The sequence below is a fragment of the Notolepis coatsorum genome (genome assembly GCF_963971535.1).
Source record: "Notolepis coatsorum genome assembly, chromosome: 13".
NCBI classification, from domain to species: Eukaryota; Metazoa; Chordata; class Actinopteri; order Aulopiformes; family Paralepididae; genus Notolepis; species Notolepis coatsorum.
In genome coordinates, this window is record NC_140177.1 from 65,595,693 (window position 1) to 65,611,311 (window position 15,619).

A 15,619-nucleotide genomic window follows, 5' to 3' on the forward strand; every position below is an offset into this window, starting at 1 on the left:
GTCAATACATCGCCCGGTCGTCTCCCGAGACAACGAGCAGTATTAAACATGCCAGTACCAACGCCTGCCAGCGCAGGTCCTACCTGAGCGCGACGTGGCTCGACTGCCAAGCGCCGCGCGTAGTACATCGGTCCGCTGTCAAGCGACGAGGAGAACACAGGATAGGACCGCCGTGCTGTCTGGACGTGCCGAGAAGGTGCCGGGGGCTGGCGTACTTCTGGCGAAAGCCCAACATTGCGTAATTTCTTCCTACGCTTCATAACAAAGTTATGTGAAAGCTGCTTCCGCGTTTGGAAAAGAATGAGGAAGGGTGAAAGCGTGACCACTTCCTGCCTATTGTAGAGGCACGCAGGGGAGTGGCGTGGTCACGTGCAAGTGGGTGCATGTGTTTTGGTTTCCATGGGCACAGTAGGTGCTGGAGATAATGATATCTCAGTATGGCAGAGCGAGACGCGATTGGCCAGTATGATAATATAACTAGTAAGAGTAGGTTATGGGGATATATGGACATGTACAGATATAGATCTAGTATCTACAGATTTGTAAAAGGATTATATGTACAGACAGGTGTGGATAGATAACGGTAAGAATAAATACATGTATACGGGATATATAGCATTATTGTACAGAGTATTGTGATAATACAGTTATATGGAGATAGACAGACAATAGACAAATCCGGGGGGGTTCACATGCCTTCGAGCGGCATTGTACTTTTGTACTTATTTTATGCCATTATTAAGTCTACACGTTTACATTGCGCTACTTTTATTGTCTTTTATACCTATTCTTATGTCTGCAATTCATGCTTTGTTTTTTATTCTGTCAATCTGTGTGCTGATTTTCTGTGTGCATTGAAATGTCTGTAAAGTCTCGCCGACGTTGAAAATGAGGGTGACCTCAATTGTCTTTTCGAGAATAAATAAAGGTTGATGATAGACATCTCTCCAAGTCAAGTCAAGAGTTTTATTTGTCACGGCATACAAGTATACAGTGAAATGCGGGGGGTCTTGCCCGCAACGATTGTGCATAATACAATAATACAATAATAAGAATCCAATAGGATGAGAATGCGACATTTGTGCAATAATACAAGTAATAAGAGTAAAGACATATCAGGTATATGTACATGCGTTTTACAAAAGCATGGTAAGACATGCTAGGTCCTGTGATAGTGCAATACACTGTTAGCTACGGATGAGGCACTGGGTCTTATGTACACTACTATACAATGCTATACTATACAATCTACAGTTATACTATGTGTCCTTATGCTAGCTTGCTATCCTTCTGTTTACTATACAAGAACCACTCCCGTTCTTGTTTTTTTAAAGTGACCTTTCATTGTGTAAAGTGACCATAAGTGTGAGCGTGTGCAGCATGTGTGTGTGTGTGTGTTCATGTTAAAGTGACCATAAGTGTGTGAGCGTGTACAGTGTGTGTGTTGTGTGTGTTGTGTGTGTGTGCTCATGTGTGCTTGTGCGTGGAGAGTTCAGTGTTCAAGACTCTGATGGCCTGGAGGAAGAAGCTGAGCCGTAGTCTCTCTGTCCTCGTTACTGGTGTTCGCAGGCGTCTGCCTGACCGCAGCAGCATGAACAGGCTGTTGTTGGGGTGGTGAGGGTCTTTCATTATCCTGCAGGCTCTGGATTTGCACCTCTTGTTATATAAGACCTGCAGGGGTGGTAGTGCAATACCCGTAGTACGCTCGGCTGAGCGCACCACTCTCTGTAGGGCCTTCTTGTCCTGTGCCGTGCTGTTGCCATACCAGGCAGTGATGTTTCCAGTCAAGATGCTCTCTACAGCTCCGGAGTAGAAGGACTGGAGTATCTTCCCCGATACTCTGAACTTCCTTAACTGTCTCAGGTGGTAGAGGCGCTGCTTCGCCTTCTTTACGACTGAGTCTATGTGTGTTTACCATGTCAGGTCCTCTGAGATGTGGACCCCCAGGTACTTGAAGCTGCTCACCATGTCCACGGTAGCCCCTCAGTCCGTGTGAGTGTCACACAACAAGCTAACCTGCATATGTTTTTTCTGTGCCGTGGAGGCGGTGAGGTGCTGCCTGGCGGACCTGGCCGTCAGCGTGGGCTCCTGGACCCCCGACGCTGTGCAGTGGCTCCGGGACAAAGTGCTCAACACCACCGACTGCAGCATGAAGGTGCAGAACCAGCCGGAACTAGGGATGCTCGATATTGGCTTTTTTACCGATACCGATATTCCGATATTGTCCAACTCTTAATTTCCGATACCGATACCAATATCAACCGATACCGATATATGCATGGTTTCCCCCCAAAAAAAATGAATAATTTCAGGTAACTAATAATTTCACTGGATGCATTCAAAAGGCTTTCTAAATGTAAGCATTATCTGTGCAAAATATGATAATTAAAAAAGTTAAAATTAACATTACATATCTCTTGTTGTTGAATTAAACCAACATGCATACTTTTGACAATAAATAAAATAAGAATTGGTTCTCACTTGCTTGCCTGGGTAAATAAAGGTTAAATAAATGTAAAAAAAAAAAAAAAAACATGTTATTGTGTTTTTTTTTTTTTTTTTACCGATACCGATATTTTCCGATATCACATTTTACTGCCGATATCGGCCGATAATATCGGTCGGCCGATAATATCGGTCGGCCGATACTATCGGACATCCCTAGTTGGAACCCATGTTTTAAAACCTGTGATTATACCTGCAGTCGGTTACGCTATACCTCTCTCACCTTCCAATGCCTCTTATACCCTGCTGCTTGTTATTATGGGCCGTATTCACACGGCGGCCAATTTTGCTCTTATGTCATGCTCAGGTTGGGATTGCTTTGTTTTTATGTCATGCTCATGTTGGGATTGCTTTGTTTTTATGTCATGCTCAGGTTGGGATTGCTTTTGTGGAAATGCAAAATGCACGCATGACACAAGAGCAAAATGGCCGCTATGTGAATATGCTTAAGGAATCCCAACCTGACCATGATATAAGAACAAAGGAATCCCAACCTGAGCATGACATAAGACCCAAATTGGCCATATTCACATGGCAGCCATTTTGCTCTTATGTCATGCATGGATCCCAAACCTGAGCATAACATAAGAGCTAAATTGTCACAGTGTGAATATGGTCCTTTAACTTACATTCCTCCTTAACTCATTCAGCGCCAGCTATTAGTCGGGGCCCGCTGTAGCTAGGCCACGCTTTAAACGATAGGAGTGCGTCACCTTGTTTGTAGAGCTATAACTATATTCTATATTATAGCTATGGATACAATACTATGGCCCATTTGACATCACCTATCTATCGTTCAATATGTGAAAAAGAAAAAAAAATTCCATCCATACGTTCATGTGTTATACGTGGTGAATATAAGTGGTTTTAGAGCAGTCTAGGGTAATTCATGAAATGCTGAGTTATAGCCCTATACGTCAATTCCACTATAGATGTTGCAGTTTCTTGCCTGTACGCTATTATTCCGAAATCAAATTTATATCATAGGTATTATGTTCCATCATGAATGCATGAAAGGGGGGGGGGGGTCGTTTCTGATTATTTGATTGTCAGTAACGGCATTCGTATTGAACAACAAATTAAACAACAATAAAAACGCTTATCAGCCCGATCGGTATAAAAGCATTGCAGGATCAAGCTAAAATTGACGTCAGATCGTTCTTACCTGTGATCGGGAGTATTCCAAAAATTATATTCCAATTGTTTGATCGCCATCTGGTACATCCAATGTCCATTTGTCCACGGCATAATCCACCACAACATATGGATCGGGTATATTTGACATGCTTCAATGGAACCGGGAGAACCGCTCCTGTCGCCCGACAAGGAACAATTTAACCGGAGACGTTTGGCCATTACACAGGCCAAGATACAAGGTTACAAAGGGTGCTCGATACCGCCGTCTAGCTGGATGCGGCCGGTATTGCACTTTGGCGACCTCAGACTCATTCCCTATGGTAACACAGAGGTCCCTGGATGGATAATGAATAGAAATATCGAATAAAGGAATAAACGACCAAAACCAGAGAAATCTCGGGCCTGACGCCAGACGCATGGCGAGGTAACCCGGGATATCTCGGGGCTGGCGCCGAATGTGTTAAGTAAAGTATCTCTCCATCTTTCTCTCTCTATTTTTCTTTTCCTCCCTGCATACCTCTTTCTTCTCTCCCTCCCTCTCGGTCCCCTCTTCTCCCTTTCCCTCCATGCCTCCCTCTCTTTATTCTTCCGTATCCCTCCTTCTCCATCCCTTCTTCCACTACACCCTCCCCTCAACCAGGTCGCCAGGTTGGACGACACCAAGCGCTGTATCCACGTCCACCTGTTCACTGACAAGAACTTCCACGACCCGGCGCGCAGCCTAAACCACCAGATGGCCCAGTCCGACCTCTTCAAGAACCAGCCGGACGTCTTCCTGACCAGCCACAGGTTGACCTCTGACCTTTGATCTCTCACATCCAGCATATTGTTATATTCATATTTAAAGGGATCGTTACGATTCTTTTTACCTTCGTCCTGTTTCCTACTTAATGCAATGATGACATTGATCGGTAGAGTATGTTCCCCATACTAGCTCCTACAAAACCAGTGCAAAGTCAGTGGGGTCAAGCCGACTGAGGCTCAGTGAAATCTACTTTGTGTTGCCGACCCTACAGACCCTACAGACCCTACAGACACTAGAGACACTACAGCCACTACAGACACTACAGACACTACAGACACTACAGACACTACAGACACTACAGACACTACAGACACTAGAGACACTACAGACACTACAGACACTAGAGACACTACAGACCCTACAGACCCTACAGACACTACAGACACTACAGACACTACAGACACTACAGACACTACAGACACTACAGACACTAGAGACACTACAGACACTACAGACACTACAGACACTACAGACACTACAGACACTACAGACACTAGAGACACTACAGACACTAGACACTACAGACACTACAGACACTACAGACCCTACAGACACTACAGACCCTACAGACCCTACAGACACTACAGACACTACAGACACTACAGACACTACAGACCCTACAGACCCTACAGACACTACAGACACTACAGACACTACAGACACTACAGACACTAGAGACACTACAGACACTACAGACACTACAGACACTACAGACACTACAGACACTACAGACTCTACAGACACTACAGACACTACAGACACTACAGACTCTACAGACACTACAGACACTACAGACACTACAGACACTACAGACACTAGAGACACTACAGACACTACAGACACTACAGACACTACAGACTCTACAGACACTACAGACACTACAGACACTACAGACACTACAGACACTACAGACAGACACTACAGACACTACAGACACTACAGACACTACAGACACTAGAGACACTACAGACACTACAGACACTAGAGACACTACAGACACTACAGACACTACAGACTCTACAGACCCTACAGACCCTACAGACACTAGAGACACTACAGACACTACAGACACTAGAGACACTACAGACACTACAGACACTACAGACTCTACAGACACTACAGACACTACAGACACTACAGACACTACAGACACTACAGACACTACAGACACTACAGACACTACAGACACTACAGACACTAGACACTACAGACACTACAGACACTACAGACAGACACTACAGACACTACAGACACTACAGACACTACAGACACTAGAGACACTACAGACCCTACAGACACTACAGACACTAGACACTACAGACACTACAGACACTACTGAGACTACTGAGACTACAGACACTACAGACACTAGAGACACTACAGACACTAGAGACACTAGAGACCCTACAGACACTACTGAGACTACTGAGACTACAGACACTACAGACACTACAGACACTACAGACACTACAGACACTAGACACTACAGACACTACAGACACTACAGACACTACAGACACTAGACACTACAGACACTACAGACACTAGAGACACTACAGACACTACAGACACTACAGACACTACAGACACTAGACACTACAGACACTACAGACACTACAGACACTACAGACACTACAGACACTACAGACACTAGAGACACTACAGACACTACAGACACTACAGACACTACTGAGACTACTGAGACTACAGACACTACAGACACTACAGACACTAGAGACACTACAGACACTACAGACACTACAGACACTACAGACACTACAGACACTACAGACACTAGACACTACAGACACTACAGACACTAGAGACACTACAGACACTACAGACACTACAGACACTACAGACACTAGACACTACAGACACTACAGACACTACAGACACTACAGACACTAGAGACACTACAGACACTACAGACACTAGACACTACAGACACTACAGACACTACAGACACTACAGACACTACAGACAGACACTACAGACACTACAGACACTACAGACACTACAGACACTACAGACACTACAGACAGACACTACAGACACTACAGACACTACAGACACTACAGACACTACTGACACTACAGACACTACAGACACTAGAGACACTACAGACACTACAGACACTACAGACAGACACTAGAGACACTACAGACACTACAGACACTACAGACACTACAGACAGACACTAGAGACACTACAGACACTACAGACACTACAGACAGACACTACAGACACTACAGACACTAGAGACACTACAGACACTAGAGACACTACAGACAGACACTACAGACACTACAGACACTACAGACACTACAGACAGACACTACAGACAGACACTACAGACACTACAGACACTACAGACACTACAGACACTACAGACAGACACTAGAGACACTACAGACACTACAGACAGACACTACAGACACTACAGACACTAGAGACACTACAGACACTAGAGACACTACAGACAGACACTACAGACACTACAGACACTACAGACACTACAGACAGACACTACAGACAGACACTACAGACACTAGAGACACTACAGACACTACTGACACTACAGACACTACAGACACTACAGACACTACAGACACTACAGACAGACACTAGAGACACTACAGACACTACAGACACTACAGACACTACAGACACTACAGACACTACAGACACTACAGACACTACTGACACTAGAGACACTACAAACACTAGACACTACAGACACTACAGACACTACAGACACTACAGACACTACAGACACTACAGACAGACACTACAGACACTACAGACACTACAGACACTACAGACACTACAGACAGACACTACTGACACTACAGACACTACAGACACTACAGACACTACAGACACTACAGACACTACAGACACTACAGACACTACAGACACTACTGACACTAGAGACACTACAGACAGACACTACAGACACTACAGACACTACAGACAGACACTACAGACACTACAGACACTACAGACACTAGAGACACTACAGACACTACAGACACTACAGACACTAGAGACACTACAGACACTAGAGACACTACAGACACTACAGACACTAGACACTACAGACACTACAGAGACTACAGACACTACAGACACTACAGACACTAGAGACACTACAGACACTACAGACACTACAGACACTAGAGACACTACAGACACTACAGACACTACAGACACTACAGACACTACAGACAGACACTACAGACACTACAGACACTACAGACACTAGAGACACTACAGACACTACAGACACTACAGACAGACACTACAGACACTACAGACACTACAGACACTAGAGACACTACAGACAGACACTACAGACACTACAGACACTACAGACACTATCGTATCGACCCTACCAATGGCTTGTTCATGAGCATGTAAATCAGTCACCTGGAAAAAGTTGTGATGCTTCTGTGTTTGTAAAACAAAACGTATTTGATCCACAGCCCCACCAAGGCCCCCGCGCACGCCTCCGCCTCCTCCAGGACATCCAGCCTCAGCAGCACCACCAACGGGAGTCCCGGCTCTGCCTCCACCCCGGCCAGGCCCCAGCTCAGGAGGGCTCACTCCGGGTCAGGGCCTAGAGGCGGGGGGGGAGCCGTGACCATCACTACCTCGCCCGTGACCCCTCCATCCCCCTTGTCATCTTCCCAGCTGCCCCCTCTCCTGGAGCTTCCCCCAGAAGGTATTTATTGATTTCGATTGATTCGATCCATTGGTTTCTTTAGGAAATAATTTTGGACGTCATCAATATCATTAAAGCTATCCAGTGGCGGTTTTGACCACTAGTTGATGAAACTAGTCACTATAGAGATTGATTGATTGATTGATTGAAAAGTTTATTAACAGATTGCAGAATGGGTACAGTACAGTACAGCTCAATACATACAATTGTTAAGGGGATGCAGACCAGAGAAAGACTTTTGTCTTGTTTACATCAGGGTCCCCCATTTTCAATTCATCATAACATATATGACATACATGACATACAGATAGACAGTACTGCTACATCTATACATTTATGACATCAGATTTGCAAATACAGTACTGTTTGTGATACAAAAAGTGTCCAGAAAAAGAGTGTATATACATTTGACGTAGAAACTGTACATTGGGGGAGGTTGGGTGGGTGGGGTGGGGTTGTGTGGGTGGGTGGGGGCTGTACATTGGAGGTGGGGGGGGGGACACACTGTACATTGGAATACTGATAAAGCCATACTTGGTAATTTACTGTACAACTGGGTTAGGACATTTGTAGGGGCCAGTTTCGAATTGCAGTCTCCCGTAGGTGTTCTTTGAGAGTGTTTTTGAAAGTGGGTAGTGATTCACATTCCTTTACAGCTTTGGGTAGGGCGTTCCACATTGATGTGGCATAATTGCGAAACGTGTTTAGTCCCTTGTTTGAGCCGAATCTGGGTTTAACATGATTTGTGGAGCTCCCTCTGGTGTTGTGATCGTGGTATTCACTGACCTTTGGGAAGTATTTTGACATGTACATGGGTACCTTGGTCGCGTAGTGTATCTTGTAGACCAGGCCCATTGCAAGTTGCTGTACTCTGTCGTCTACTCTAAGCCATCCTAGGTTGTCAAAGTGGGCAGGGGTGAGGTGGGTTCTAGGAGTCAGGTCAAGCAGTAGTCTGACTAGCTTGTTTTGAGATGTTTGTAATTTGTTTTTTAGTGCCTTTGAGGTGCTTTGGTACCATGAGGTGCAAGCATAGTCGTAGTACCCTTGAATGAGCTCCTGCCAGAGTCTTCAGCACAGTAGGAGGAAAGGGGTTCCCGGAAATTGTGTCTCACGTGTTCTTACAAGGACACACAAGCACGCCACGAACACAGGGGTGATATTGAACACAAAAAGAGTCCACTGGAGCCGTGTCATCACACCCCTGTGCTTTAAATTGATTGGTCTATGCCAGGGGTGGCCACCCCCAGCATGCGGCTCTTTGCCCGTCAATGTGCGGCTTTTTTTTTCTTTTTTTTTTTTGTCACTCATTCCATAAGGACGTAGAATAAACATTTACAATTTCTTTTTTAAATGGTCCATTTGCATGTTCTTGGTATCTGAATCTAGGGACATATATGGATCAGTGTCAGAAATAGTGTGTCTGTTACTAGGCTTGAGTAAATTGTAATGAACCAAAGGAGAATATCAATTCTATTTAAATGTTTATCTTTGACTGTGAATAACACCATGCTAAAATTGACCAGACCTGAAAAATCTAAGCAAATGAATAAAGGGAAGATGATTAAACAGAAGGTTTTGTAGATACAGTACTGAATTCTGCCATCTTTTTTATAATGTAAATTTCTCCACCATTTTTCATCATATTGCAACACCGTTTTTGGCAAGACGTTCACAGAAAGGTAGAGAAACTAACTGCGTTCTGTTTTATGGCAATAACGTTCAGGTTTGTGGGAGATAATCCCAAAAAATAAGAGAAATAAAAAAGTTTATCCTGAAGTCAGATGATTGACAGGGGCTGGTGTGAGCTGGGTAGGGTAGTTTTTCGAAATTTGAAAGCCCTGAGTCTCTTCCTTCAAAAGACTACACTCACTTTTGGATGTGCCACTTCCTCCTATCAATATGCGCCGGTTTCCGACTCAATGCCCTGATATTTCTATAATCTTATATTTCACTAATAACAGTTAAAATAATTGGTAAACAAACGTAATGCTGAAAATATACACTTTTACTGTATATCTCGGGCTTAAGAGGTTAACCCTGTGAGGCCCAAATTAAAAAGACATTAGCAACTTCAGAGGCCAGAGGGTGGGACATATAAACACATTTACTATCAAATAGCATTGTGAGGCTGAACAACAGGACCGTAAGGTTATGTATATAACCTAGTTATATGAGTACTGGCTAAGCGTCCCGCTCTTAAGCCTATCGAGATATACCTCATCTCATGTACCTATTGTACTCCATCAACGAAAAAAACAAGTACACCCACACCTGCCGGGTCCCGCCCCCATGGCGGCGTAGCCTATAAGACAGTAGGCATCGTCACCAAACACTCTTCCTCGCCAAAAATCCCGTTTCCAGTAAAAGATCCCTCAAAAGTAGAGCAGAGTGGCAATGCAATCGGAACGAAAAGACAGGCACTCTGGACGTACCGAAAGAGCACAGAGCTCACTCACGCGTTTAGCGGAGGTGATGGCCAGCAAGAACGCGGTCTTGAAAGACAGCAGTCCCAACGGCGCTTGCCCGAGCGGCTCAAACGGGGCCAAGGACAACCGACGAGGACCAATTGAAGATCCCAAGACGGAGCCAAAGAGCGCTGCACCGGCTTAACGCGTCTAGCGCCAAGCAGGAAACGCTTCACAAGAGGGTGGCTGAACAAGACATTCCCCTCAAACCCCTCATGATAGGAGGATATAGCTGCCGCATATACCCTCACCGTCAAAGCCGACAGTCTACCAAGGAGAGACTGGAGATAACTAAGGACAGCATCCAGGGGGCAGGAGACTGGGTCCCGGCCCCCCGCCTTACACCACTCTTGGAACATACGCCATCTGCCCGCATAAAGCGTGACAGTGGAGGGAGCATGCGCATTCCGAATGGTATTAACCACAGAAGGGTCCATCCTCTCCAGACTTACCCTCTCACCAGCCACACCAACAGGCGTTGGCCCAACACCGGGTACTGGAACAGTGACCCGTTTTGCTGCAAGAGGGCCGTCGCCGACCAAGGAATAACCCAAGGTGGAGCGACCAGTAGCTGGATCAGGACCGGGAACAACACTGCCGTGCCCCGGTCCGGCGCGACCAGGACCACCGTCCTGCGCTCCCTCCATATCCGCTCCAACAGCTGACCCAACAGCTGTACAGGAGGAAAGGCGCACAGAAGACCGGGCGGCCATGGAAAGATCGAGAAGGCATCCACCCCCAAGGGGGGATGATCTGCTCGACTGACCGAGAACCACAAGGGGCACTTGTGAGAGCGTCGGCTCGCAAACAGATCTACCGAGGCCTCCCCGAACCGATCCCAGATCTGTCTGACTATGTCGGGGCGGAGTTCCCACTCGTCGTAACGAGGACCGCCCCGAGACATCATATCTGCGCCCACATTCTCTGCCCCTGGGATGTGGAGCGCCTGCAGACTGCGCAGCCTGCGAGATGCCCATAGCCAAAGTTCGACCGCCGCCCGTTGCAGGCGGATGGAACGAGTCCCACCCTGCCTGTTGATATACGCCGCTGCCGTCATACTGTCTGTCCTGACCAAAACGTGCTCGCCTACCACCAGGTGGTCGAACCGTTTGAGGACCAGGAGGACCGCCTTCAATTCCAACACATTGATGTGCGGGGTAGACGGGCCAGCATGAACCTTCGTCCAGCTGCCCCCCACTGTGTGGGTCCGACACATCCCTCCCCAACCCGTGAGAGAAGCGTCGGTGAAGACCGTGACGTGTGAGCGCCTGCTGCCCATGGGGACCCCAATGGTGAGGATACCCAGCCTCCTCCAATGGGCGAGATCTCCCCATATCGACAAAGTAACCGTCAACCGTTTCCATTTGTCCCTCACCGGATCTATTCCCATAGAGGAAAACCACCTCTGTATCCTCCTCATGAAGAGGAGGCCAAGAGGAACCACCGTGTGAGCAGATGCCATCATACCAAGCAGACGCATCACTTGCAGCGCCGTGACCGTCCCTCCCAGACGGAAACCCCCGAGCGCGTGACGGATAGACACCCTCCGCTGCTCCGAGAGGGTTGCAATCATGGGTCTCGACCTCAGCGTCAAGCCCAAGTACTCCACCTGTTGACTGGGAAGAGGTGTACTCTTCTTCCAGTTCACAGCAAAACCCAGCCTGGTGAGGAATTCCACCACCAGCCTGGTATGAGACCTGGCAACCTCCTCCGAACGACTGAGGAGTAGAATGTCGTCGAGATAGAATAGAACCCGTATTCCCCGACGACGTAGAGGCTCCAGCGCAGTCGCTACGCACTTGGTGAATGTGCGGGGAGCCAGAGAATAGCCGAACGGCAACCTCTGGTACTCGTACGCTACGCCCTGAAACAGGAACCGCAGGAACTTCCGGTGAGGAGGGAAAACCGGGATGTGAAAATACGCATCCTTCAGGTCTATGGAGGTGAACCAGTCTCCCCTTCTGACAGCAAGCAGAAGGAGTTTGACGGTCAACATCCTGAATGGTCTCGCTGCAATCAACCGATTGAACGCGGACAGATCCAGTATAGGTCTGACCCCCCCTGTTTTCTTGGGTACCAGAAAATAACGGGAGTAGACGCCTGACATCGCGTCCTCTCTCGGGACCACGACGATGGCCTGCTTCGCCAACAGAGATTGGATCTCGTCGGCCAGGGCTGTCACTGCTTCTGACCCTGACAATAGGGTCGGCACCAAACCTGAGAACGGAGGGTGGGGCTGCGCGAACTGCAACACAAGCCCCTCTTTCAATGTTCTCTCTATCCACCCCCCCAAACGGCATTCTTGTCGCCATATGTGAAAATAATCCCACAGCGCACCCGCCGTCAATTGACGCTGGGCCGCAAGGAACAGTAGATAGCTGGCCCGGTCCCTCCTGCTGTGCGACGCTACCCAAGGGGGGACCCCGACAGAAAGGGCCGGTTTGATACGGGAGAAGCTGTCATCAAACTGGTTGACACCCCCCCCCCCCCCCCCCCCCCTGAACACCCCTCTAGCGCATGCTGAGGAGTTGTTCCGCAGCTAGACACGCAAGGCATGAGGACCCCATGGGCTCCTACACGCCGAAGCCCTGTAGTGATATTGCTATCACCCAAATCACGCTCGCCTCTTCTTTGCAGACCACTGCCGCTCTCACGGGAGTGGGAGACATCAGCGTGATACCCCGCCTGGCGAATGCGAGGCCGGGGTAACCCTTGCTGTGCATTCAACAGAAGAGGCCTCGAGTCCCCCTGCTGACCACTGTAGCTAGTGGTAGCTGTAACACCAGGCTCATTCATGACACAACGTGTGGTGCAGGAGCCACGCGACAGTACAACATTCTCACGGACAGACCCAGGCTCAGCCATCAACTGGGTGTCAGCCCCTGTCCCCATGAGAAGTGAAGAATGGGGCCGCATGCGCTTCAAACAAGGTTCGCGGCCCTCAGCCAAAGGAAAACGATCAGAGCCCCGCTTCCGTGGGTAACAGAGAGAGGATTGAACGGGGAGCGGGCTGCTCGCGGCAGAATGACAACGGCTTGTTTTATCCAAGCCGCATACACCCAAAATGGCCGATCCCTCGGCCGCCAAGGCTGTCGGCCTTGTGGATCCCTGTTGACTCACCGCCCAGGGCACCACTGGCGGGGGAAACATGACCGCCTGTCGAGGGCCTCGCCACAGTCGTTGACGAGGCCGTGCTCCCACTTCTGGCTGCACAGCGTGAGGCGATGTGGGACCCAGATCAACAACCGCCTGCGCCTCCACAGAATGACCAAAAAGACTTTCCGTGGAAAAAGGAGTCGTGAGGAGAGAAAACCTATCCTCTTCCCCAAGAGGAGAATGCTCCAACCAAACATGCCTAACAACAAATGTTGATAGCATCCTAATCCTCCCCGCAGTTATAGCTTGCGACTGAGTCAAGATCTCTATAACACCACAAACATGCAACATGTTTACAATGTCGGCTGGACCCATAGCCCCACTACCCAACGCCAATGTGGATAGGAAACTAGCCAGCTGAGCCATAACACTGGCCGCCGCTACAAACCATCCTGCAGCAGTATACCACTCATCCATCCATACTGCCACCCTCCGAGCCGATTCGCTCTCAAGCATCGGCCGGGTGGGACATCGTTCATCCCCGCCGGGGCACAGGAACAAAGCTACCTGGCTACGTAGCCACGGTACACCCGGCCTGCACCCTGTTGTTTAAAATAAAAAGGTAAATAAGACTCAGCGAAACCCCCCACATTAGCAACCGAATGACCTTCATCAATGAAACGGGCAAGAGGAGGGAAAAGCGGTATCCCGCGGCGGGGAATATTAGAACAACGACCCATTTCAGCATCAACATTAGCATTAGCAGTAGCATTAGCAGCATTAGCGTTAGCAGCGTGCTCCAGGATCGCCAGGAAAACGTCCACTGCAGTGGAACGTTCACCAAGCCACCCCGGCCCTGGCGCCGCAACATACTCCACAGCATTACCAATACCGACATTAATGCCTGATGACACAGGGCCTACCTTTGTACAAGCCGGCTCGATAGCCAAACCTTGTACGCTGCTCCTTGGCCTGCTGCCGTCAGACGAGGAAACATCAACATAGGCCCGACGTGTCGCTGAAACATGCCCCGAAGATTCCAGGGGTAAACAAACCTCCGGTAAGCATTCAACATTACGCAATTTCTCTGATCTTTTCATAACTACTAGTTACATAAGGTGCACTGCGACCGTTATGATGGAAACGAAAATAGAGGAAGAGTGTTTGGTGACCATGCCTACTGTCTTATAGGCTACGCCGCCATGGGGGCGGGACCCGGCAGGTGTGGGTGTACTTGTTTTTTTCGTTGATGGAGTACAATAGGTACATGAGATGAGGTATATCTCGATAGGCTTAAGAGCGGGACGCGATGGCCAAGTACGATAATATAACAATTGACTATACATGTGCTTAAAGGGGAACTATCTTATAAATGGCCTTTTTCAGTGTTTACCATTGTTTCTTAGCTATGTGGACTTATATTAATAGGATCTATGTCTCTAATTCTCATATTGGCGCATTCTTCCAATTCTCCTCTCACAATATTCACCCTCACTGAACTGAGTCATCTGAAAATTTGCATATCTGTGATGTCAGAGATTTCTCAGCTGCATGATAATGTGGCAGTTGATGTGGCAGTTGGCACCAGGCCACACAGTGGTTGGAGCCCAGCCTCAAAACGGCTTAAGATCTTGAGGTAGAAAAATGCGGTTTTTGAGTACTTGATTAGAAATACAAAACAATGCATTTTTTTTTTTTGAAAAAAACCTAGGTGTTCCATAGACTCACAGGAATTGTGTAAAAGTGCCCAAATAGTGAAAGAAATAGTAAAATAGTTCCCCTTAATTTTTTTTAAAATAAACATTATTTTTTTAAATGGCTAAAAGTGATTTTGTAATTTTGCAACCGTGGGTCTCACAGGGTACTTTTAACCCTGTGAGGCCC

At 47.6% G+C, this 15,619-nt stretch overlaps 1 protein-coding gene across 1 annotated transcript in view; it reads left to right on the forward strand.

The window, feature by feature from the left end:
- The window catches only part of tdrd7b (tudor domain containing 7 b), a 200,815-nt gene that overhangs the window by 169,025 nt on the left and 16,171 nt on the right, over positions 1-15,619 (forward strand). The window contains 3 exon segments of the mRNA XM_084327314.1: positions 2,045-2,155; positions 4,283-4,431; positions 7,936-8,174. Coding sequence (XP_084183440.1) covers positions 2,045-2,155; positions 4,283-4,431; positions 7,936-8,174 — 499 coding nt within the window.